Genomic DNA, 24,106 nt, shown 5'->3' on the forward strand with positions numbered 1-24,106 from the left:
TTGTAAAATCAGAACAATCCTTAAATTTTAATAACAAATATTTATATATATATATATATATATATATATTTATTGTATAATACAACTTAAATTGATAATATATATTTAAGTTAATTGTAACATTTGTCACTTAAATGATTTAATTTATTATAAAATTGAGTATGAAAGATATTATCCTATATTGATTATATATATTTTAGTCAATTAAATCAATTGAGTATGTGACAAATCAAGCTGATTATATATTTTAACCAATTTAACCTTTAATTATGCAATGTCACAATATATATATTTGAGTCATTTGTGATAATTATTATTTCATTGATTCAATTGAATATATATTTATATATTTTAATAAATTAAATTTATTGATTATGTACAATATTATTACATTGATCCTATATATTTGAATTAATTTTGAAAATTATTATTTAATTGATTCAATTGAATAAGTATTTGAGCCAAATGAATCAATTTAAACATGTGATGTGTCACATTAATTATATATTTTAGTTAATTTAACCTTTAATTAAGTCAGCTGAATCAATTGATTATGCGCAATGTCAACATTAATCATATATGTATTTAAATCAATTGTACAATTGTCATTTAATTAACTCAATTAAAAATAAATTTGAGTCAATTAAATTATTTTGAGTATATAATATGTTATATTAATCATATATTTTAATCAATTGAGCATTTAATTGAGTTAGTTAAATTAATTAATTACGTGTAATGTCATATTGATTACATATATTTGAATTAATTATAATAATTATCATTTAATTGAATCAATTTAAATATATCATATGTTGCATTGATCATATATTTTAATTATTCAAGTATTTAATTGAGTAAATTAAGTAAATATATTATTTATTTATATGAAATAATTTTTTTTAATTGAGTCTATTGAATTGATTTGAAATTATAATATTAATTATTTAATTATTATTATTATTATATATATATATATATTTATATATATTTATATATATATATATTAATTTAGTCATTAATTGACACATTTAAATAAAAATATATTATTTATATTTTCTGTGTATAAATTTTAATATTAAATTGAAAAGAAAAAGTATATATGATTTCATTGTGAATCTCTATCACTAATAAAATAAAAAATTATGATAGAAATTAATTATAATATGATGATTTATATAGAAAACAATTCAATAATGATGATTAGAATTAAAAAAGAAAAATACGAAACATGAAAATAACATAAAGAGTATCCAATAAATGTGGATTAAATTGGCCCCTCGACCATTTTCCCAAATAAATTTTCTAAAGCTAGCCCATTGTCATTCATTTATTAGAAGCAGGATTTCCAACTTCCCCGTACTAGAGCGTTCCAAATAACTTTCCTGCAAACCAACTCACTAACAAAAACAAGTTTCAATAAAAATTTGAAGCAGAGCTGTTAGGGCTGAGCTTTAAATCTCTATATAATGAAAAACAGAAAAAACCTGACAATGATTTGTGTGAAAAAAACGCACACGTATTCCATCCAGCTGACAAATCAGATGAGATATAGATAGATTAGATAGAAACAGAACTAGAGCCCCTGAACAATTGGCCCAACCAAACACCTCCACTACTCTCGAATCCTTTATTAAAAAAGAAAAAAAACCACCAAATTCCTCTAACTTTCCCTTTATTGCATTTCTGTCCCTTACACTTTCCCTTTCTCTCCGCTCTCTCCATCTGCTGTCTTTTTCCTTCAGCTGACCCCATGCCATAGCTCTGCCTCTGCTTCTCCGACAAAATGCCTTCTCTCCCCAAGTCCCCCCCTACTCCTCCTTCGCTTCTCCACCAAGACAATTCCGAAGCCGAGCGCCGTCTCCGCGAGGCGGAGGAGCGCTTGCGTGAGGCCATTGAGGAACTCCAGCGCCGGCAGCGTAGGGCTGCACGTGGTGGTCCTTATCCCCCCTGTGATCACCCGCCTGATGAATGTTGTGTGGCTCACGCTATTGGCAATCTCTGCCAGAGCTTCCTTCTCTCGTACGGCGTCAGGGTCGGTGTTGGTATCTTGCTTCGAGCTTTCAAGCTCGCTAAAGGACAGTCTTACTCTTCCCTTCTGGATCTCAAGGTGAACTCTATCTATTTACGTGACAGTTTCGCAATTTTCACTATAATTATGCTTAATTGCTGTAGTACAACGAATAATCGATTGAATTTGCTATAATGGGTGAAAATTTAAATCTCAATTTTGATGACAGCAACTTGTATCAGAGAAAGATTTAATAGTGAGAGAAGAAGCATGCCGAGTTGGTTTACTGTTTGGAGGATTTACGGGGTCCTATCATGCACTCAGATGCTTATTGAGAAAGTTGAGAAGGAAAGAGACGCCATTTAATGCGTAAGCTCTTAACTTTCATTTCGCTTTCTAATATAATAATCGGGTGTCATTGATCCTATTTCTTATGTATAACATTGTTTAAGGGGATGATGGGGCAGAATTTTAGCAGGTTCGGTTGCAGGGTTGTCTGTTTTAGCATTAGATGATTCCAACCGGAGGCGTACTCTTGCTCTTTATCTCTTGGCTAGAGTAGCTCAGGTACCTTTACGTATTTTATATTATTTGATGTTTTCAGTCTGATCTGAAATTGAAGCGATAAGGGTTTGATATTTAACTCTTTAAATTAACATTAGCTGTTTTTTCTCATCAGTGTGCGTATAATTCTGCAAAGTCTAAGAACAAGTTTCACCTTTGGGGAAGCCATTGGAGACATGGTGACACGTTGCTCTTTGCTTTTGCATGTGCCCAGGTAAATCAGAGCTCCTGTTGGTATTTTGGAATCAAATTTATCCTTGAGATCAGATGTCAAGCTTTTTTCTTTTAACCTGCTTATTGACCTGGGCGTATTTTTTTACATGAGGAAGAAATTGATGTTGTTGCCCATAGAATTGGGGTTAGTGAATTGGTGTTCTTGGCTTAGAACTATCCTTTTGAAGCTAGGATTAGTAACACAGCTTGATGACCTGCTGTATTTTTGTGGGTTGGAGTGCTGGCTAATCAAGTAGCATTGAGGTTATCCTGATCAGAGTGACAACATGATATGGCTTAGGGGCAAAATAGGGAAATAGAGGGTAATACATTATGTTTGTTTGAATTTCAACTGTTAATTAGGTGCAAAAGTCAGATAGATTTTTTTTTGATGTTATGGTTTTTATGAAGACATATAGCTAAAACAGTTCGAAGTGTTGTGGTTCAGGTAATCAGTTTAAGTCAAAGTTCTGAAAAAGACCAGGGAAGGTATTAAAAGGACCGAACCAATATTGTATGCAACGTTAAGTAGGGGGAAGGTGTTAAAAGGACAGTATCAATACAGTTTGCAATATTATATAGGGATGTGTTGTATTATAAAAATATTATCTTTTGGTACTTGGTATGGTAGCTTTGAATAATTAGGGACTTTATTAAACTGACTTTCTTGGTCTACTTTATATTTTATGATTTAAAGTAATGAGGAATTATTTACTTTAGTCCATATTTTAAATGTCATTTGAGCAAACTGGATATATCTTCATCCTGATATAAAGCCTCAAAACCTGGAAAGCTAAGGGTGACCTGAGCTGCCAAATTCTTTGTTACTTCTGATTGATTTGTATATTGGATTGGTTGATGGATGCTGTTATGATATCTGTTGGCTGCCTAACAAACTATATTCTTTTCTTCTTTATTGTTTCTGACAAGATATTAAAGCTTGTTGGAACTCCCTACATTTCTGCACTTATTTGCTTACTTGTGTTCCATCACACTTTCATATCCATTTCATTATAATTACACTGACTGAGATACTTGTTTAGGGCTATTTATGCATTTGATGATTCATCTTATTATCCTTTCCAGGTTATGTATGCATTTGTCATGCGTCCCGAGAGCTTGCCAAAAGCATATCATGACTTTATTCAGAAGACTGGGCCAGTTGCACAGCCTGTGTACAAGGCTGTGAGAGATAGCTGCAGAGGTGGCCCAGTGGATGTTACCTCACTATCAGCTTATTTATCTGGCAGAGGGAAGCTCAATTCTGTGAAGTTGGAAGAATTCCCTTCCATTGTTCCTTGTTCTCTTATTCATCCAGACACAAATTTGTGTTTAAATCATAATGCTAAAGCAGCATCAGCTACATTCAGAAGAACTTTTCCGCTTTACTTCTCATTGACTTTTGTACCATATGTTGTTCTACACCTTCAGAAGGTAAATCTTTGACTCAAGCTGATTATGATACTTTTTAGCTTTCTTTTTTATACATATCTTCTGAGAGAGTCTAAATCAGAGGTTTGTAATATTAAAGGTCCAACATTAATCTAGAGAACACATTCTATATTTGCTTCACCAAAATATAACAATCACAGGCAATCACCTAGTCATGAAAAATCAGGAGACAGGACCACCGTTTTTGAAAAATGAAAAAAAAATTTGAGTTAAAAGGTAACATCCAATTTTAAATCTGTAATGCCTGAAACTATCACTCGTGCAACCTTTAAGTTATACTCCTGTATTGTATTTAACTTAAACTATTTAAGTCTTGGCTCTACCTATTGTTTTGCTTTCATTTCAATAATGATTTTGTATCTCTCTCTCTCTCCACGGTCATTAAAATGTTCTTAAAGTTATTAGCTTACACTATTTCTAATGCAAGTTTTTTACAACTATCTTGCGATGCTTCTTAATTCATATAGATGTTTGCTCAATTAATTCATGAGACACCATGGTATCCATCCTTTATTGCTTCCACATGATAAGCCACAATGTGTCTAATTTCCCAGAAATTGAGCTGGATATTCTTTTTATTTGGCTGGTTGGGATGGGAGATAGAGTTTGTGTTTCTGTCTACTCAAGAATGGCAGTAATGTCTCACACCTCGAACTAATTCATCTTCTTTCCAAATTTTCATCTGCTTAAAGTTCACGGATGCACCTGCTCGTACATGTTGGCTTGCTGTTAGAGATGCTGTTCGCTCGACAACATTCTTATCTGCATTTGTTGGAATTTTTCAGGTAGTTATAAACTCATTTTTATTTACCTGTTCTTTTCTTAAGCCAGTACATATGTTCTTAATAGTTCATGGATGATGCAAGGCGGTGATATGTCTGCATAGAAAAGTTGCAACAGTAGACCACAAACTTGTTTATTGGATCGCGGGAGGAATGTCAGCCCTTTCAGTGCTACTAGAGAAAAAATCTAAACGTGCTGAACTGGCCTTGTATGTTTTGCCACGAGCTGGAGATTCGTTGTGGTATATTTTAATTAATCGCCACCTGCTTCCAGACATTAAGAATGCAGAGGTATCACTTTTGTTTTCTTTGTTCTGAATACTTTCTTGCATTTTCTTAAGATTACTTGCGATCCATCTTTAGTTGAAAATTAGGTTACTTTATTTTTTATATATATTATTCACTTCTCTGTCGTTCTATCTCTCTCTCTCTCTCTCTCTTTCGTGTGACATTCCTTCTGTGTTTTCTACTTAAAAATTAAAATCCTATCACCTGTCATATGAAGAAGGCTATTGAACAAGTTTGTTAGGCTTGAATCAACCCAGTGGCCACGCGATCATTGCAATTAAACTGTGGTTAACAATCCCATTGCATTGCCGGGTAACATAAGCTTGGTTAATGGTTGATGGTTTGGACTTTTGTGCGTGCATATGTTAGGTTCCCATGTGAATGCATGATACCTGCATGTATGTAGGGTAACACATGAATTGCCTAAGTTGTTCATTTCACACATAAATACAAACAGTGAATTCCACTAACCTCTTGCATCTACCATTGTTTTTGATAAAACTATTCAAAAACCCTTGTTGGACGATGTTACAGGTGGCTTTATTTTGTGCATGCATGGGAGGAATAATGTACTACTTGGAATATGAGCCAGGCACTATGGCTCCATTCCTCAGGGGTCTAATCCGTCGCTTCCTTGCCAGCAGAATAAGCAATCCAAGCTCTCCATCTAATCGGAATGCTTCGTACACATATTTGCAGACTCTTGATGCTATGAAGTCACCAAAATTGCAGGAGAGCAGAGAGGCTGAAGCTTCATCGTCTCAGAAATACAATCTTGAATCCATTCCAGGGCTGTAAGTGTATTTTGGTGGCTCAAGTATGATTGCCTCCTGAACTCTACCCTGCCATTCTTTCATAATTCAATTTTTATATCATTTATTATTAGGCAGATGACTTCTGCTTAATACGTTAGAATTGGCCACATTGAGAATAATGTTTCATGCTTTGAATTATGGCCCATTCAAATGTGTTAAGAGGGATTAGGTTTTATTTCATCTAGAGACAGGTTTGTCTATTCCCTTATGATTTTATGCCCTAGATGCTGAAGGGTTTTAAGTAATGATAGTTGTATAAATAATATTTTCCTTCTAAATATTTTGTATGTGCTTTAACTCATGGTTTATTTTGTAATATGTAAAATCGGTGAATTTTTTCACCATTTTTTCTTCTCTTTCTTATTATACCATTAGAAATCATTCTTGTCCTTGTATTTGGATGACTTACATTCCTAGTTCTCTGCCGTTCCTGAGTTCTGCCGATTATGAAAATAATGTTGTTTTTGATGATCATACGTTATCATCTTTAGTACAACAAAAAAAGTCTAGTTATCCTCAGGCCAAGCAAATAGCTGACATGTATCACCTTATTCCCTGACCGCCCGCCCTCTCTTTTTTGCTCGCAATGCTTTTTCAAAATTTATTTAATTTTATTTATGTCCAGTCAACTAAATCAATATTATAAATAAAAAAATATATAAATTTGACGCACACCCTTGGATTCCTTTCACCAGAGAAATTCTTCCCAAACTTATTCTTTAAATTTTGTGCGAGAAGCAGTGAACCACGCTAATGAGTCCATCTGCCAGAAGATCATAGCGGAAAAGACAACTCCATTATATCAGAATAGATGTAAGGTTGCTGGAGGCAGGTCAAATTGGAGATAAAGGTTACTTGCAGCGATTACTCATAGAAAATCCACTCATCTCAATAATATAGCACTATTTTCATCAGAAAATCCCATTCACACGTCTTCCATTGCCAGCTTAAGGAGATCTTAATGCTGAGACCAGAATTGCCAAAGAAATAAACCAAGATGGGTTTAGTCCCCTGCATATGGCAGCACCCAATGGGCACGTAGAGATTTTCATGGAGCTGATGAAAATTGATAGCAGACTATGCCGTTTAGAGGGAAAAAAGAAGAAGACTCCTCCTCACTGTGCAGCTATCAAGGGGAGGGCCGACGTAATGCTCGTGTTGTCCTAATTGTATTGAAGACTGCTTTGCACCAGGCAGTTAAGAGAAACCAGTTTCAAGCAGTAAATGTATTGTTGAATTGTATTAGAGAAAAGAGAAGGGGAGATTTGTTGAGCTTGAAGGATGAATTAGGCAACATTGCAGCCTGGAAAGGACAACGTCAGGCAAGTTGAATATTCGTTTTCATCTTTGGTAGATATATTCATTTTATTTTTTCTACTCATCTTTTAACCCATAGAGAGGGTTCGCTCTCCCTCTTTCCTTTTAATTTGTTCATTCTTCCTCTCCCTAAGTTCTCTTGGTGATTAGATCATCATCGAAATTAAAAGCTTACGGTGCATTTTGCCAATATCCTGCTTCTTTGGTCGGGGCGACCTAACAGATATTGACTTTGGTGTTATCTTCTATTAAAATTTTAGAAATTAGCTTATTTTAATCCGTTAGCCTAATTATGATCAAATGACGGCATTTTGAAGACAAGTTAAATTAAATAATCTTTAGAGAAGACTATGGATTGATTTGCCTCTGTACTGTTAAGATTTTAGAGATATGTTCAGACCTGACTGAATATTGCAAGACCATTCTGAGAGAACTTTTGTCAAGACCTCCATCGTTGATTCATGATATCATTTGGTTTGCCTAGTGTTTAGTATCATAGTAATAAAATAGAGAGACAATAGTGACATTGGACCACATTGGTATGTAAAAGAATAGGGCTGTTTTCCTTTGAAAAAAGAACGCCCTTGCTGAATTGAGAAACTTTAATAATAGCATGGTACTAATGTTCACTGCAGAAATTCTAGAACAACTGAAAAAACACCAAGGTAGATTTTTATGAACTTGCAGGTGATAGAGTTGTTCCTTGGTTCTGGCACTAATAACTCAGGCATTTTGGAAGTGAATGCCAAAAACAACATTGGCCCTACTGCCCAGGCCCTTGATATGGTATTAGTTTTCCCAGTGAGGCAGGTGACACAGAAATCACAGAGATCCTTCCGGGTGCTGGAGCTATGCCAACAAAAGAGATCAGCCTCTCTGCCATTTCCTCATTTCAATGTGTCAATCAGAACTCAGCATTCACAGGGTATAGACTCTCCTTGTGAGGCTAGGAGTGCACTATTAGTTATTGCAGTTCTTGTAGCAACTGCAACATTTCAAGTCGGAGTTAGCCCTCCAGGATGTGTTTGGCAAGACAGTTATACACCAGATCAAAGTAACAGCACCAGAGCCATCATAAGAAAAGCACATTATGCAGGGGAATCAATTTTAGCAACATCTGGTCCAATTGCATTTGCACTTTTTGTGCTTTTCAACTAGATAGGATTATCATTATCTCTTTTTATGATCCACAGAATCACAAATAGGTTCCCCTTGCAATTTGAACTACAAATGTGCATAGTTGCAATGTATTTTACTTATAACACTGCATTAATAAACATGTCGCTACACAAAATGAAGCTCTATGTCGTTTGGTGACTGTAATCTTGTCTTCACTCACACCAATTATAGCCAAGTCCATAAGATTACATGCAAATAAGATAGCAGAGTTTGTAGTGGATAGGATTCGTCGTTTGAACATCAGTGAGTCAAAAAAAAAAAAAAAACTATGACCAGATATCAGAAATAGTGTTTGAGAGAGTCTTAGTTGCAGCTTATAAAATTGAAGCCAAAGGAAAATGTATTACCCTTGTAGCATGTGAAGGATTACCTTTGGCAATAAAAAATTGTTCTGCCCGTATAAACAGAGGTTCCTACTTCCTAAATTACCCCCATCCACCATCTCCTTTCTCTCAGTTTTTGCCATAATCTTCACTTTGTGAGGCAGAAATTCAACATTATGTAGCTACATGACATGATACAGAAAAAAGCAGGTCTGAATCTGAAAATGATCTCAAACTGACTAGATCTAGCAAGAAAACTCAATCATAAAATTCATCAACGATGAAGCCAGAGGTTTCATGCCCATGGATTGGAGGATCTTATGATCTAGCGTTAGCTAAGGGGACTTGCAGAATAGGAAAATTGGGATAAGGGCCACCTGAGGTGGTCCTTTAGGGATCCTCTGATACCTTAGAGAAAATCCGATGTAGTGAAAGAGAATGAAATAGAGTTGAGAGGGAGGGACTTAATAGAAGTGGCGGGTAATCCCTTATGGCAACCAGAACTGATGTGGATCCTAAGATCACATTCAGTGCGATGCCCAAGCTCCTGACTCCATGTGGGAGCCATGGTTTGCAGGTAAAGAGAAAAGACAGATGGCTTCTGTTATGCTAATATTTCTGCAATCTTGTCAGTCATAATGACAACTAATAAATATGAACTTTTTCCCTCTGAACGAAATGACGCAATCATAATGACCACTAATATAATAATTCTCCCCTTCAGGAGGAAACGCCACCAGTACAATTATAAGTTTATAAGGCTAAACAAGCAGTGTTCATGGAGATGTATGCTGGATTTGTGAAGGAGATTATAAGGTTAAAGCCATATTTTGCCAAAGAACTAAATCAAGATGGTTTTAGGCCCATGCACATGGCACCAGGTAACGGCCATGTAGAGATTGTGAAGGAGCTGATGATTGTTGACCCCAAACTTTGCCTGTTAGAGGGAAGAGATTAAAGGACTTCACTCCATTATGCAGCCATCAAAGGGAGAGGATGTAATCAGTGTCTTGCTTAGCAGTTGTCCTGAATGTGTAGATGCTGTGACAGTTGAAAGAAAGACTGCTCTGCGACTTGCCATTAAGAACAACCAATTTCAAGCAACAAAGATATTGGTGGAGTGGACCAGAGAAATGAACAATGATGATGTGTTCAATATGAAAGATGAACAAGGAAATACTGTCCTGCACCTAGCAATCTGGAAAAAACAACGCCAGGCAAGTTAATTATGATCTTGTTTTCAATTTACTGTAGGTTCTTCAATAAACCTAACTAAATACGTAAATTTCAACTCCAATAATATGTCCTGAGTTTGTACATGTAAAAATTGCAGTTGTTTGACCATTTATCGTGATATTGATTTTGAAGCTCATTCGCTTTGAAAAATTCAACAAGAAAATAAATTAAACAAAGAGAGGGAAAAAATTTATCAGGTTATAGAATAGACACTTGGCAACAGAACAGCAAGTCCCGACCCGTTGGAAGTAAATGCCATGAACCATAACAGTCTCACTGTCCTGGGTGTGCTACTGATGTTTCCAAGTGAAGTAGGTGATCGAGAAATTGTTGAGATGCTTCTAGACGCTGAAGCTATGAGAGGAAGAGATTACCTTTCGACTAATATCAAACCTTTATTAACACCACCACAGCCCTAAGTAGCATGGTAGGGTACTTCAAGTTTAAGAGGGGTAGAGACTCTCCAAGTATACTTCGCAGCACACTATTCTGGTTGCAGCTGCCACATTCACAGTTGATGTCAAACCTCCAGGACGTGCCCTGCCAGATACGAACACAACAGGACAAAACAATAGCACTAGCAACATGCAAGCACACAATGCCGGTAAGGCCATTTAGGGCACAACAAATGTAATTGCATTTCACTTCTTTGTTTTTCTCAATACCGCGGGTTTTTCAGTGTCCCTCTTCATGATCAGCATCCTGACAAGCAGTTCCCCTTACAGTTTGAATTGCAGATATGTTTGGTTGCAAAGTATTCCACCTGTACCACCGCATTAATAAACATAACACCAGATGGCTTTATGTAATCTTAACTACAACAATCTTGTTTTAATTTACACCAATTGCAGTCAAGTGGGCGAGACAACATAGAAAAACGCTGTGAAAATTTGTAACAAAAGTGAGTCCTAGAATTCATTGAACTTGAATAAGAAACAAGAGGGCGTGAAAGATTTTCTTGCTTATATCTTTGCAATAACGAAGGCAAGAACTAGGAGAAATGGAAATCAGGAATTTTATTGGGTCATAGTGTTGACTATCATTCTCAAAGGAGTGGAAGAAAGTAGTTTTTTGCTCTGTTCTTTTTGTGAGCCAAAAAACGGCCCGCTATGTAATTGCTGCTTATAAAACTCAAGTATAGCGGATAGTGAATGTATTGTCTATGTAATGTTTATCAGCTTTTGATGCAAGCATTGAGGTTTGCCTTCCCTCTCAATTGTTTCCTACCTTCACAAGTTGTTTTCTGTTTGAATAAGACAATAATTAATTGGACATGTCAAACAAATGTTAACAGCCTGGTATTCACTAGCCTCTGTGCTTAAAAGAAAACAAGCGCTTATGATAAATAAGAGAAAAGGAAGAAAAAAGAAGGCCATAATATAATCATAAAATCCACAACAATAACATAACAGGTGGTAGATTATCAAATGCTTTCTTCATTGATCACCCATCTTATAAAGAATTACAAACAAACAACTGATGTCTGAATCTTGATACACGCTTGTAACAGAACTCAAATTAGAAAAATCATCGACAAATGAAAATGCCTCTAATGGAGTATGGAGATGCAACTCATATAGAAATCTGAATGTTTTTAAAGGTTTTATTATTCATCATGAAATTTACAAATTTTGTATGTTTTATTACCAATCTTACACTCAATGCCACCGAATTTACAGGAAAATATAAGTTTATGTACTGAACCCCCAATGCCTGACCTCTTTGTTTCTTCTTCAACTGCTCTCTTTAAGGAATCATTGATGTCCCCCAACGCCCAAGCCAAGGATATATGAGGGCGTGGATCCTACGACGGGATTGTAATTTCATAAGAAATATTACACAAGCACATCCACAAGCAATTGCTTTTTTTTATATGAAAGAAACCATCAGATTGCTGAAGATCATGAGTAATAACATCCTCACCTTGTAAAATTCAGGAAGATTGTGGAGCTTATAAACCTCATTAACGGATTGAATTTGTTTTGAAATCTGAAGCAATCGAAATCAGAATAAATATCCACAGGGTAACAGTTTGAGCTATAAAAACTTTTAGAGGAAAAAATGAAACAACTTGAGCATGCAAGTGCATATGGAGCAATCATACCAAATACAAAAAGGCTAACATCAAAATTAAAAAAAAAAAAATCATCCAGCATACCTCGGCTAATCCTCCTGTAACAACTTCCATTGAAAGGAAAGTTCGAGTTTTATCATCATTGACAAAAACCTCCCACTTACTAAAATCAATCCAATATCTGCTTGAAACAAAAATATGTTAAATTGGAGTCTTGGGAATTTATTTTAATGGGATTCTTACGAATTGAACTAGAATGCCTAACAAGAGACAATGATCATGCAACTCACCGTTTCTGAAACTGAAGCCTCTGGCGAAGCATCATAATCACTGAATCAATCTGATGAACTCGGATAGGGACAGTTCTTCCTAAGCTAATGTGGAACTCTCTTCCTAATGCAACTTGTTCAAGCTTGTGATCATCTTCGCACAAGATGTCAAGTGGAACATCAGCATCCACAACATGAAGACTGGGCACAAGAGATGATACCCTCTTCAAAAAGTGAACCACTTCCTTGTTTGACATAGGCGGCATATAAACTGGAAGCAAAATTGGTTAAACACTGCTCTAAGTGCAATGTCTCATGCCATTACTCACAGAAAGAGTTGAAAATAATCTAAGTTGAAAATAATCTAACTGCATGAATTCAGAAGTCCCCTTTTCTATTTGATGACAAAGTTACAAACTTAAAATCTCTTGAAACAAGAAACTAGAGAGAGGAAAATGAACCTGGGATATAAACGTGCAAAGCATAGTTGCCTTCAACATGGGGAAAGCTCCTCGCTCGATTTGGCTGGCCAGCTTGCAAGTAATCCATGAGACCTTTATTGTCAAATCGTTGAAAACTTTATTATATTACCAAGAGCAGAAAGCGAAAATTCAAAAAAAAAATTCAAATTAGAAAAATCTGTAGATACCGGTAGAATTGGGAGGGGTGAGAAGTGATACAGGAGGAGGTGGCAAAACTACCACATCCGCTTGAGTACTTGGAATTGGGACAGATTCGGCGGTTGCTCTTGTGGCAATAGCAGTATCCGAGTCCGAATCCGATGATGCGTCTCCATATGAGGCTATCAGAGCTTCCATTATCTCTCGCTTGATCGGTTGAGTTGAGGGTTGAAGAGGAGTGAGTGGCCGTCCATTTGAAGCATCGTTGGATGGCAGCGTTAGGCTACTAGCCCACGTAGCACGCGGGCGAAGCCCACCATCCCAAGATGGCCCATAAATTCTCCTTTCCGATTCATATTTGCAGTTCTGCGCTTTCGAGGATTTACCTTGACCAACTCAATGCGTCGCCAAACTCAGCTCTGGTCTTCAATCCCACAACTATTCGGTGGAAGTGGAAGATGCCAAAAGAAAATGGTTACTCGCAGAGCAAAATGAGCAGTGGGCTTGCATTTCACACAACTTTAGAGCTGCCCTTTCTCGCAAAAGGCCCAATCATTCTCTCCCTTCTTCCACAGTGTCAAAAACTAGTCCAGTAACTTCATTAATACATTTCTTTGAATTTTATTAAAGTTTTTAATAAATAGAAAACAAGTGATTTCTTAATATTAATAGAATTTTTAGCATATAAATTTTTCTAAACTTTTTTTTAATATAATTAGGTCTTATGTGAATTGAAATTTGAGATTTTACAATTTTAAAATAACTCCAATTCCTCTAAATAAATTATTATTTCATAAATATTCATTATATATAATATATTATTCCTAAACAAGAAAAAAAAATAACTTTTTATTATTATAGAATTCTAATAATTCTTATTGAATCATATTAAAAAATTAACTTACTCTACGGCAGATTAGGTTTCTGCAAAATTTGGGATGCACTGTGATCCCCACATCACGTCCCCATGGCTCAGGTTTGAATTGATCGAGCAGTATAAATTATTGTAACCATGTAGATGCAGTTCCGATACCTTCATCATCAAAAGCCGCCTACCTATGCGATTATAAATGTCCCTGCTTTGAGCCCAGAATTTGAATCTCGAACGGACTCTAAATAAACGATGTTATGATCGTCTAATGTAAAAGTTTAGATTGTCAATGACTTGCAGATTTCCTAGCCTTTCTGTACTCAATGGAAAATGATTTTACCGAAGAGCTTACCGTTGTAGTTCACGATAGCTAGAAATATTGCCTGGATAGCCATGGCTGCTTCGGAAATTCAGACCTTGTGGCTTTCCCTGGCCATTCTAGTTGAAGGTGCAATTGGGCTTTGTGGGTTACAAGTAGCGTAGCTTCCTTGCACGTTTTACATGCCAAAATTCTTCACTTGCTTAAGTGGAAAAAAAGTTATAAATGGGAAGTCCGTCCAATGTCCACAAACCCATTTTATGATGACCACCATAATCAAGCGAGAGGAATAAGACAATCCCTTCCCATACTTTTTCAAATTGAAAGACATGTATTATTTTCGTTGCTTAAATATACAAATAGGAGAAAAAAAATGTTGCAATTTTCTATAAACATGGACATGATAAGGAGACATGAAGTCTTTTCTTATCCCATGGAAATCTATGGCACAGACCAGAGAGAGAGAGAGAGAAGAATCATTCTAGCAAAGGATCGATCCATGAGCCATGTTCACCTGCCATGCCACTCTAGTGACATAATTATTTTAACACACGTCTAGTCGAAGGGGTCAATCCTCGGGTCGTGTTCGCTAGCCATAGCCATTCCAGTGCAAAGGCATGTGGGGCACATCACCTGCCAAAAATAGAAATACAAAAGGAAAGCTTTACTTAACTGAAATTCTACTGCAAATTAGTAGGATAGATGTGTACAGAACATATAAATATAAATGTTTCGTTTTATGAGCTTAGCTGTCTCAATGCCCTCCATGGTTAGGCAACCAAAAATCTACTGTAAAATGACAAGACTTATCTTTATAACTTGCATCTTTCTTAAGGCGAAAAATTAGGGGGGCATCTTCCTTTTCATATTATCAACATCCCATGGTCCCATAGAGATGCATTGCTCCAACTAACATGAGATCTTGGAACAGCTTAATAGAGCAAAACAAGTGCATTGGGACCCAAAAACAGCCTTTTTTTTTAAATAGGGCTAAAAACAAGGCCTTTATCCAAATCCCCACAGAGAGAGAGAGAGAGGACATTGATGCCACGCAATCACATCTTGCCTTTTTTTTTTTTTTTTCTAAAGATGTTACCACGTGTTCTCTATACTTTCCTCAAACCACAAGCACACACACACTTGTGCAAATGTTGCGTCCCAACTGATAAAATACATGAAGAAAAGTAGCAGGTAAGAACAGATAATGTGATTCATTTAAATTACATAATTTCCTCATTTGATCTAGGCAACAAAGATAATAAACGGATGTCAAACCTTTCCAGATCCTGAACAATTCGAACATCTTTCTGTTTTGGGTGCTGACAGTGGCTGATCTCCACTATTGACCGTTGAAACTGGTTCAATAAGAACAAGCGCTCCAGTGCTTGAGCAACGAGCACAAGCGAGATACCCTGCATTTATCCAGTGCATATTGGAAATAAGTGCAGGAAGTGCATTCCCTTTCTCTGTGATTTTTTTATGTGCATGTTCATAATTATCTGTTATAAGTTCAATCTTTATCCAAAGAGAGAATAAACAGCTTAGTTGAATACTATACGAATGATCATTAGCACATTAATTAAATTGCAACAATGTGTTCAGTACCTAAGTTGGCTATATATAGGCAGAAAATTCCTGAAGGTATTAGGAGAGATTTTGCCAAGCTACGAAGAAAACTAATGGAACTGTTTTTGGGAAAAGTTCAGCTAACTTTCTAATCTCATATTCTCAACAAACAAAAGGAGCATAAAAGTGCCATTGAATAGATAGGAGAGAGTTTCTATATAATAGATATCAAAATTAAAATTTCTGTGAGGATAAACTCTTTCAAGCATATATAACAAAAATGGACTCAGATTTTCAGAAGCATATATAGTCTACTTGCAATACAGCCCAAAATTTTGTTGGATGGAAAAAATGATATCTACGGCAGCACAAGTACTTGGAAGTAGAGATAAAAAGCCAAATCCTGTCTAAAGAAAATGGAGCCAAAACAAACATGTTTGCAGACACAAAATGGAAAGCGCAAGGGTGAAAGATAGAGTACAGAGAATCCAGGGCACACCAGTTCCAAGACAATATTTGCATCTTTTATGTTCCTGTTGTTTTACATTGTTTATCTCGACTACCATCAAGGCTGAGATCACACCAACAGCTCCTCCAGAGAATGAAGCCACTATAGGATCAACCTGACTGCACTTTACAGCAGTTACATTGGTAATAAATGGACCTTAAAAACCATGTTGTTTTGACAAAATGAAACCATATAAAATACATGGTAGAGATAACCAGAAGCCCACAGGGACAGTAAAATCAAATCAAATCAAACTGAGAATAACCAGAATCAGAAAAACAGAGGGAGAGCTATAAGGACCCAACGCATGTACCATACCTTAATTGCATAGGTAAATGGGCACTATGGATAAAATCTGCATATGACGTCCCCCCTAATCCGAGCTTAAGCTCCAACTGAAATGTGTAAAGATAAATATTTAAAGAAATGAAAGAAGAAAACACTTTTCCAGCTGCCTAGTTTAGTTGTCAAAGTTTGTCTTCTTTATGGGTGGTCTTGTGCATTTTTATTGCCCTCATTTTAACATCATGGATAAGTTATGATCCTTCCTTACTTTAAAGCAATATATGATTCATAAGGAATTTGACTATAAGTGCATAGAGAACTTACGGTGGGTGCTAAAAGGCCGCCAAAAATGATAATCCCAGCAATGAGAGAAAAACAAGTAGCATAATATAATTTCAGATTTTCTGCACTCTGGAAGCAACATAGAAATTAATCACCAAGTGATTAATACCTTAATAAAAATGGAATTAGATACATCTCTCATAATGTATGATTTGCAAAGAAAGATAATTACAAGTAAAACAGATTGAATTAAACAAAATAATGGTCATAAAGAACAGAGATAGAATAAAAGAAGGCTCACCAAAGGAGGCAAGAAGGGGATGAATGATGGAAAGTTAGGAAGCTCATTCTCTTGTTTTTCGCTTAAAATCCCAAGTTCAGCACTCTTGATTCTCTGTTGTATCCTTAGCCTACGAACCTACACATTATCAAAAATGTAAAACACCCAAAATAAAAAGATAAATAAATAAGGGGCTACATCATAAAATTAATTAGAAAGGAAAAATGTCCGCACAATAGAATCATCTGCAAAATCTGAGATTATACAAAATTAATAAAAGATCTCAGCTTTTGCTATTGTATTTGATAACAAATAAAAAAGGAAACTAACAGCTCAAAACAGCTTGACTTTCCTTTCCCTTTCACCTACGAAAGACCTTTAACTAGCATATGCCATAATTCAATAGAGAAACTGAGAGAGATACCTCCTCCATATGCAAGAAAATTTTGTTTCGCCGACTTCGGATATTATCTCGAATTTCTCGCAGTTCCATTTTAGATAAGTCTTGAACCGTTTCAGGCCCTTCTATAATACAAAACCTACATTCAAAATCACCAAACAAACACTACTTATCAAATTTTCTACATTTTGCAAAGCAAGTAAGCCAGAGAAATGATGATCATAAAGTGGAAATTCATTACATAGTTTGAGCAAAATAAAACTCAAAACCAGCATATCATATTTCACAAGTAGAACGAGAAAAAGCAATACCCAGCGGCGTTTATATCAGTGGAATCAGAATCAACAGAAGGCACGAAGGAAGAAGATTCCAGCTCAGACGCCATAGATCTCCATTTCGAGCTTAAATTGCGTTTGACACCTACAAATCTACCATTTAAGTGATGTGAGCAGTGAGGACCGGACAGGCACGGCGGTTTATTAGGGAAAGAAACCGCCAAAACACGGCCCAAACTACCCATACTCGAAACCCCCAAAATCTCAAGAGTATCTGTCTCTTACCATTACTCCAACCATAGAGATACAAAGAATTTTCTGTTTTTCACAGAGAAAGACCTGCAACTGTTTATCTGAATCAGGCAAAGATGGATAATGCTAATAGAGACAAGAGAGAGCATTAAAGCAGGCGGTGAAGTATCTTTATTCTTTAATGGAGCCATGGTGGGAAGCGAAGTGGCTTGCCACGTGGAAGAAGACTTTCGTGGTGGGTTTTTTTTGCTGCTGAAAATTGGAATTTTGGGTGGAGGTAGCTTTTGTGAGATGCTCCCATTATATATTAATATCCGTTTGTGATTGCGACTGACATTTTAATTTGGCTACAGATAAAATGCAGTTCTTTGTGATGATGGGCTTCAGCAGGACTCAAGCCCAATATCCAGCTCCACGCAAAACCCTAGTTGCAGTCCTATAAATTCATAGAATCGAGTGTCTCCTTCCTCTCTGGCTTGGCTTTCAGTTCTTTCTTGAAAGGTGATTTTCATTTTTTTTTTTTTTGTTATAGCTTCTAATTTTACTTACAATGCTAAATTGTGCTTGCTGAGATGGAAGAGGAGATGAACACAGTGATGACTCAGGAAATTCAAGCTCAACAGACCGGAATGCAGGCCTCTCTTTTTCTAGAGAGCTTTGCGTGTCGACCTTCCCGCTGACCTGAGTGTTCTTTTTCTCTCAAAAAATTTGGTTTATAAGCGAAATAGTCTATTTAGTAGTTTTCTCCTCTTAATTTTTAGCTTTTCATTTGATTTGATTGATTTGTTGTTCTGAAATATGAGAAGTGGGGTAATTGAGGTTGCAATGAGGATTCACAGCTCCCTCTTCTGATTTGAAGTTGAGGAAATCAGCTGGCAGAATCGAACCTATCACTTTTTAGCCACCACTGAGCAATCTCCTTCTCCATTCTCAAAGTTATTGGCTTTCTCTTTATAACCTGATTTAAAATAAATCAACTATAATATTTTGGATTTAGTTTCATTGTCATAAGGTTGTTTTTCTGTAATTAGTTATTGGGTATTGCTGTGGGAAAACGGATGTTGCTATGAGGATTCACAGCTCCCTCTTCTGAATATATCACTTGAAGATATTAGCTGGCAGAATCGAACCCATGACTTTTTATGCCACTACTGAGTAAACTCCTTTCCCATTCCATTTGTAAATTTGTAATGATTTCTTTCTCATGTCTTAATTCAATATGATTATTATGATGGATGAATATGAAGCAATAACAATAATCCAACACTTGATCTGAGACTTTCATAGTCAAGTGATGTTCACATATTGACGTCAGAATCTGTTTATGTTTTACTTCCACTTTTCTACTGTTGTAAGCTGTGTTGTGGTCCTTAAAGTTCCCACATTCAAGTAGGAGGATTTGAATGATAAAAACAATACTGCGTGTGCTTGCATGGGTTCGAGGGATTAAGTAGATGAAATTTTATTAATTTATAATTTTAAAGGGATTTAATAAATCTATTTGTAATTAATTTATATTAATTTGAGTAATACACTGGTAATACCAATACAGACACAGGTAAAATACTAATTTTGTCCCCGCTCCCCCACCAAAAAAGAAATAAAGCTAGGAAAAGTAAGTGTTTAAACTTTTTTTGACCCTGTCAATCATAAAGTGATGAAACTTGGAAAATCTTAGGACACCTTCCTACATAGCTTATATAGCTATGGATGAGAATAACATTTCCGTTCTGACGATGATGACGGCGACATCTACATTTTGTCTGCAATTATTGTAACACTGTTTTACCAAGCTCATATCTTTTAAAATTGATGTACCCAAGGGTTGGTGGGTTTTCTTATTTATTTCTGGGGAAATTTTGATTTTGATTGCTTGGCTCATTTAGAAGGGTGATTGGTGGCGGCTTGTTGCTCTTTGTTTTCTGCATTCTGGATCGCAATGATGACTTGAAAAATTCAAGCTCAACAGACTGGATTACAAGCTTTCTCTCTGAGAAGGTTGTATGTCGACAACTACACTATACTGAGTGATCTCTTAATCAAATTTTAGTGTTATCGGCTTAGAGCTATCTAATGCATATTTTTTACTTTCTTTCACATGATGTGTTGAAAATTTGAATGGTTACTTGATATGTATAAGGATGACAGATTCATGGCACTCATTCACACAATTTTTTTTATTTTATTTATTATTATTATTATTATTTTGCTCAAGATAGTTCTTTCTTGTACATTTTAATCTTGGTTTGGAAGTTAGGTGGTACCCAAAATATTTTTCTCTTTGCTTTTCTTTATCAAGTGCATATTGCAAGCTATCTTTGTTCCTGAATTTTTGAACTTGGGAGAGAGTTTTTTTTTTTTTCAGATACTGTTAAGTGCAGGTCGAATTTACTGGCTATCAGCTCTTCATGATTTGTAGGCAGTCAACATACCCGTGAATGCTCTCTCCTTTGCATATTTCAGAAGTAAAGTTGGAACGGCTTCTCAACCAAGGTTGATTTTTGATATTTTGATGACCCTTTCAAGTGAGAGTTTTACTCAGAATTTTATTTTTTATTTTTTATTTTTTTTATGTAAATTAGATCATATAAGAAACTTTTTGCTTAGATCATATAAGAAACTTTTTGCTTTTATCCATGGGATCCTCTATTGTTCTTGCATCCTAATCGTTGGCTGTATATATTAAATGGTGGGTGTTCACAAGTACTTATGAAGAAGCTCAACTTGGTTTAGAGCGCTACATGTAGATCTGAAGAGTTACCTGCCTGTATAATTTTGTGTTTAACTATAAACATCTCATTTCAAGGTGAATGAGGTATATCATAGAAAAGAAGCGCAAGGAATGCTGATTGCTGTGAGTGTTGGAGTGGGATGTGGCATATTGGAGTTTTTGTTTAGTTATTAGGCTTTTAAACTCATCTTTTTTAGTGAAAATTTCATTGATTATCTTTTCTGGATGTAGGCTTTATGCCAAACCAACTCAGATGTCCTCTGGTTAATTTTCTTCCGCACTGATATTGGTGTGTTCGCATTTACCTGTCATATTATCCAGCTTCCTTTTGGCTGCATTGTCTTGTTCATTTTTCAGACTTAAATATTAATCTGAAAAAAAGATTTAGTCTCTCGCTTTGATGCTCAAAATCCCAGTCATGGATTCTTAAATTATGTTCGTATTGATTTGGAGTAGAAATGATCTAATTGATATGCCATAGAATGTTGATTGCCGAATGCTTTTGGCGTGATGCACAATTGGCTTCAGGTTGACAAGCGACTAGTTTGCATTTTTAGTGAAGCTGCTCCTGGAAATCCACTGGATGGAAAATCCATGACTCGTCTCCTGAATCTTGATGGATGCTCATTTCCAGGAACAAGAAAAAAAAAGGGCTCCTTGCCCGCTTGATTTCTAGGTTGGTTTTCAGATTAGATTTGGGACCAAGGTGAACTTCAGCGTAATTTTTAGTTTATGGGCATAGCCCGATAGCCTTTTTTGACGGTTCGGCTTCAAAGGATCCATGGCCTGTGCAGGGCATTGATATAGGTTTTAAGCTGTTCTCTGGTTTAGAATTTAGATCCCCGTAATTGAAATAGGATATAAAATTTGAAACTGTAATTGAAAATAAATAATAAGTTTTTAGTTTTGGTTCACTAGGTAAATTTAGAGTTAATTTTTTAATGGGATAGCAGTATTATGCATAAACTTCTCAGGTGTCTAGTCTCAATCTCAAGTTAATTTTATCTATCATTACTAAAATATTTTTTTTAAAGACATTTTTAAATTTCATTTTATATTACAAAAATCTTTTAACTTTAATTTGAATATAATTAAAATTCTTATGATCTAGTATTATCGGATTATAGATTAATTTATAATTAAATTTTACTTACTGTTCATTAACTTAAATGAATGTATTATAATTATCATTCAATTTTAATTTACATTAAAAAAATGTAACACCCCAAAAATTTTAAATTTATGAGCATTTTTGGTATTTTAATTTTATTTAAATTTTAGGAATTTTTTTGAGATTTTTTCAGATTTTAAAAATCGGGTTCGATTTTTCGAAAATATAAACTTTGATGATTTTTAAAAATTAATTTAAAGACCACGTGACAAAACTAAAAATATATTTGGAGTCTACGTATTTTTCTGAGTTTTCTGAAATTTTTTCGGAATTTTTGGACCATGTTTTCGGTCCCGAGGCAGAGTAAAAATTCAAAATTTTGTATTTCGAATCAAACCGGCCGAATCGAACCGGACCGGATCGGACCGATCGAATCGGACCGGCTCCCTTTCCTTTTTTCTTCCCCGCGCGCGTCGTTCCCTCTCCCCTTCTCTCTCTCTTTTCTCTCTCCTCCCCACCAGATCTCCCTCCCTCGCTCCGGCCAAAATCCGGCCGATCCGGCCACCAATTGGACCGGGTCTTATGTCTAAAATCATCTACTCGACGAGAGCTTTCCATAGACACCAAGAACGCCGAAATCCATTAAGTGGTTTGTCCGATTTTTTGCTCGGGAAGATTTTAGCCCATTTCGACTTTTGGGCTAGATTTCTCGAAAACCGTGAATCCCACGAGAAAACCGAGGCTACCAGCGCGCTCCACTCGTCGAGAGCTTCGCAGCGACATAAATTTCAAATTTTTCCGTCACCGTTTTTTGGTGGGTCCCACGGAACTTCGCAGTGTTTTTCCGAGCATTTAATGAGCTTAGAAAATTCTGAAAAATTTATGTACTAACCCCCGTGTTATGGGCTTCGTGTAGGTATCCTCGATTCGCTGAAATTGACGATTGCGCAAATTTCTAAAGTCTCCGAATTGGACCGTGGTTTTGGCTAGCCCCATTGTCGAAGTCGGAATTGGCAAAGGTAAACCCGAACCTTGCTTTTTCGTAATTTTCTAGTGCTTAAATAGGATTAAAAATCCATAAAATATTCGTGGTAGCTTAGAAAATTATGATTCTTTTTGCAATAGCTTAGTAATATTGCTAAGGACCGCGGGGCAAAGTTTTAGAATTTTTAGAGCTGATTTGGACAGTTTTTGCAAAAATGGTCAATTATAGGGACTAAATTAAAATTTTACATATTATGATGGATGATTGATTTGATGGGCCCAGGAGGGGCTGTGTGATGTGATTGAGTTGTGGATATATGGATTGTGAGTATAGAAGTGTATTTTGAGCCCTTTTGCAGGTTGGGTAGGTCGTAGGTATAGGGGAGAATTTTAAGACTTAGGACGTATTGGTCTTTTCTTTGTTTGTCTTGAGTCAAATTTATTAAATGATTGTAATAAAATTGTCGTTCTTCCTTCGCCAGAGTAAAATATTAATTTTAATTGTAATTTCACTATTATTATATGTTCAAGCATGCCCATGCATCACTTATATGCATATATTTATGTAGTTAAACTCTAGGTACGATTTATGTTGCATTGATAACTGTTAAGGTGCCATGGATGTTGTTGTGGTAATTTGGAGCAAAGGGCGTGCTTGTGATGTGGTGTGGACTATGGATAGTAGTCACGGCTTGAGTTCTTCGACCCGATCCTTCGAGGGGTAGTCACGGCTTGAGTTCTTCGTTGGGACCCTCGATTTGGTTTATTAAGCGAAAGTCCGCTTAAGTTCTTGTTGGATTTAAGAGAGTCAGATGGGATCACCCATATGTTATGATTGATGCTTGCGTGAGTGCTCCAAATTACCTTTTGATGTTATGATGTGAAAATGATGTGGATGTTGCATTTCACTCTACAGTGCATTAGTTTTAGATAGTTATAGAGATTATGGTTAAAATTGATATTTTACTAATATTTTTTCGAGGATTTTATTTTGGTTAACTCGCTTTTCTCCTTCACAGTTGTTTATCAATATTTGTGTAATTTTATTTACTCCTAGAATTTCCGCATGTGTTAGAAGTATTTATTTGATTATTAATAT

At 35.8% G+C, this 24,106-nt stretch overlaps 3 protein-coding genes, 6 non-coding genes and 2 pseudogenes across 10 annotated transcripts; 9 read left to right on the forward strand and 2 right to left on the reverse strand.

Annotated features, from left to right (window-relative positions):
* The first annotated feature begins 1,566 nt into the window (after positions 1 to 1,566).
* On the forward strand, positions 1,567 to 6,403 carry LOC110655812 (uncharacterized). The gene is made up of 8 exons (XM_021812264.2): positions 1,567 to 2,110; positions 2,241 to 2,380; positions 2,479 to 2,578; positions 2,691 to 2,789; positions 3,875 to 4,222; positions 4,933 to 5,025; positions 5,107 to 5,313; positions 5,845 to 6,403. Exons 1-8 carry the CDS (start codon positions 1,787 to 1,789, stop codon positions 6,106 to 6,108), a joined length of 1,575 nt encoding a protein of 524 aa, XP_021667956.2. The 5' UTR covers positions 1,567 to 1,786; the 3' UTR covers positions 6,109 to 6,403.
* A 122-nt stretch (positions 6,404 to 6,525) lies between these two features.
* LOC110655783 (ankyrin repeat-containing protein BDA1-like) lies at positions 6,526 to 9,129 on the forward strand (annotated as a pseudogene).
* Positions 9,130 to 9,434: 305 nt separating this feature from the next.
* Positions 9,435 to 11,224, forward strand: LOC131169086 (uncharacterized; annotated as a pseudogene).
* A 372-nt stretch (positions 11,225 to 11,596) lies between these two features.
* Positions 11,597 to 13,720, reverse strand: LOC110655814 (uncharacterized). The gene is made up of 6 exons (XM_021812270.2): positions 13,173 to 13,720; positions 12,985 to 13,077; positions 12,545 to 12,794; positions 12,339 to 12,435; positions 12,104 to 12,169; positions 11,597 to 11,984 (listed from the first exon to the last, which is right to left on the reverse strand). Exons 1-6 carry the CDS (start codon positions 13,339 to 13,341, stop codon positions 11,787 to 11,789), a joined length of 873 nt encoding a protein of 290 aa, XP_021667962.2. The 5' UTR covers positions 13,342 to 13,720; the 3' UTR covers positions 11,597 to 11,786.
* A 903-nt stretch (positions 13,721 to 14,623) lies between these two features.
* Positions 14,624 to 18,472, reverse strand: LOC110655813 (protein ORANGE, chloroplastic). Of its 2 annotated transcripts, none has more exons than XM_021812266.2 (8): positions 17,966 to 18,472; positions 17,679 to 17,793; positions 17,276 to 17,392; positions 17,017 to 17,103; positions 16,726 to 16,802; positions 16,399 to 16,526; positions 15,609 to 15,745; positions 14,624 to 14,966 (listed from the first exon to the last, which is right to left on the reverse strand). In XM_021812266.2, exons 1-8 carry the CDS (start codon positions 18,172 to 18,174, stop codon positions 14,889 to 14,891), a joined length of 948 nt encoding a protein of 315 aa, XP_021667958.2. In that variant the 5' UTR covers positions 18,175 to 18,472; the 3' UTR covers positions 14,624 to 14,888. The 2 variants fall into 2 exon arrangements, with proteins under 2 accessions (XP_021667958.2, XP_021667957.2); XM_021812265.2 differs by having other exon boundaries at positions 16,381 to 16,526; positions 17,966 to 18,447.
* A 295-nt stretch (positions 18,473 to 18,767) lies between these two features.
* Positions 18,768 to 18,872, forward strand: LOC131172422 (small nucleolar RNA Z107/R87). Its single transcript, XR_009142899.1, has one exon. It is a non-coding gene; the product is annotated as a small nucleolar RNA Z107/R87 (small nucleolar RNA).
* A 124-nt stretch (positions 18,873 to 18,996) lies between these two features.
* Positions 18,997 to 19,096, forward strand: LOC131172264 (small nucleolar RNA R30/Z108). The gene has a single exon (XR_009142747.1). It is a non-coding gene; the product is annotated as a small nucleolar RNA R30/Z108 (small nucleolar RNA).
* Positions 19,097 to 19,237: 141 nt separating this feature from the next.
* On the forward strand, positions 19,238 to 19,340 carry LOC131172275 (small nucleolar RNA R30/Z108). Its single transcript, XR_009142757.1, has one exon. It is a non-coding gene; the product is annotated as a small nucleolar RNA R30/Z108 (small nucleolar RNA).
* A 73-nt stretch (positions 19,341 to 19,413) lies between these two features.
* On the forward strand, positions 19,414 to 19,503 carry LOC131172425 (small nucleolar RNA snoR31). The gene has a single exon (XR_009142902.1). It is a non-coding gene; the product is annotated as a small nucleolar RNA snoR31 (small nucleolar RNA).
* Positions 19,504 to 19,827: 324 nt separating this feature from the next.
* Positions 19,828 to 19,922, forward strand: LOC131172420 (small nucleolar RNA snoR31/Z110/Z27). Its single transcript, XR_009142897.1, has one exon. It is a non-coding gene; the product is annotated as a small nucleolar RNA snoR31/Z110/Z27 (small nucleolar RNA).
* Positions 19,923 to 20,113: 191 nt separating this feature from the next.
* LOC131172423 (small nucleolar RNA Z107/R87) lies at positions 20,114 to 20,214 on the forward strand. The gene has a single exon (XR_009142900.1). It is a non-coding gene; the product is annotated as a small nucleolar RNA Z107/R87 (small nucleolar RNA).
* The last annotated feature ends 3,892 nt before the right edge of the window (positions 20,215 to 24,106 follow it).

The sequence above is a fragment of the Hevea brasiliensis genome, chromosome 13 (assembly GCF_030052815.1).
Source record: "Hevea brasiliensis isolate MT/VB/25A 57/8 chromosome 13, ASM3005281v1, whole genome shotgun sequence".
Classification (NCBI taxonomy): Eukaryota; Viridiplantae; Streptophyta; class Magnoliopsida; order Malpighiales; family Euphorbiaceae; genus Hevea; species Hevea brasiliensis.

Excerpts from the sequence above, each read along its gene's own strand:
- LOC110655812 (XM_021812264.2), top strand. The coding sequence starts at position 1,787 with ATGCCTTCTCTCCCCAAGTCCCCCCCTACTCCTCCTTCGCTTCTCCAC. Across the intron at positions 2,111-2,240 it reads CTTCCCTTCTGGATCTCAAG|CAACTTGTATCAGAGAAAGA; the intron begins GTGAACTCTATC and ends TTTTGATGACAG. Across the intron at positions 5,314-5,844 it reads CAGACATTAAGAATGCAGAG|GTGGCTTTATTTTGTGCATG; the intron begins GTATCACTTTTG and ends ACGATGTTACAG.
- LOC110655814 (XM_021812270.2), bottom strand. The coding sequence starts at position 13,341 with ATGGAAGCTCTGATAGCCTCATATGGAGACGCATCATCGGATTCGGAC. Across the intron at positions 12,795-12,984 it reads TTTGCACGTTTATATCCCAG|TTTATATGCCGCCTATGTCA; the intron begins GTTCATTTTCCT and ends TTTTGCTTCCAG. Across the intron at positions 11,985-12,103 it reads ATCTTCCTGAATTTTACAAG|GATCCACGCCCTCATATATC; the intron begins GTGAGGATGTTA and ends ATCCCGTCGTAG.
- LOC110655813 (XM_021812265.2), bottom strand. The coding sequence starts at position 18,174 with ATGGGTAGTTTGGGCCGTGTTTTGGCGGTTTCTTTCCCTAATAAACCG. Across the intron at positions 16,527-16,725 it reads CATTTACCTATGCAATTAAG|TCAGGTTGATCCTATAGTGG; the intron begins GTATGGTACATG and ends TGTAAAGTGCAG. Across the intron at positions 14,967-15,608 it reads ATTGTTCAGGATCTGGAAAG|GTGATGTGCCCCACATGCCT; the intron begins GTTTGACATCCG and ends TATTTTTGGCAG.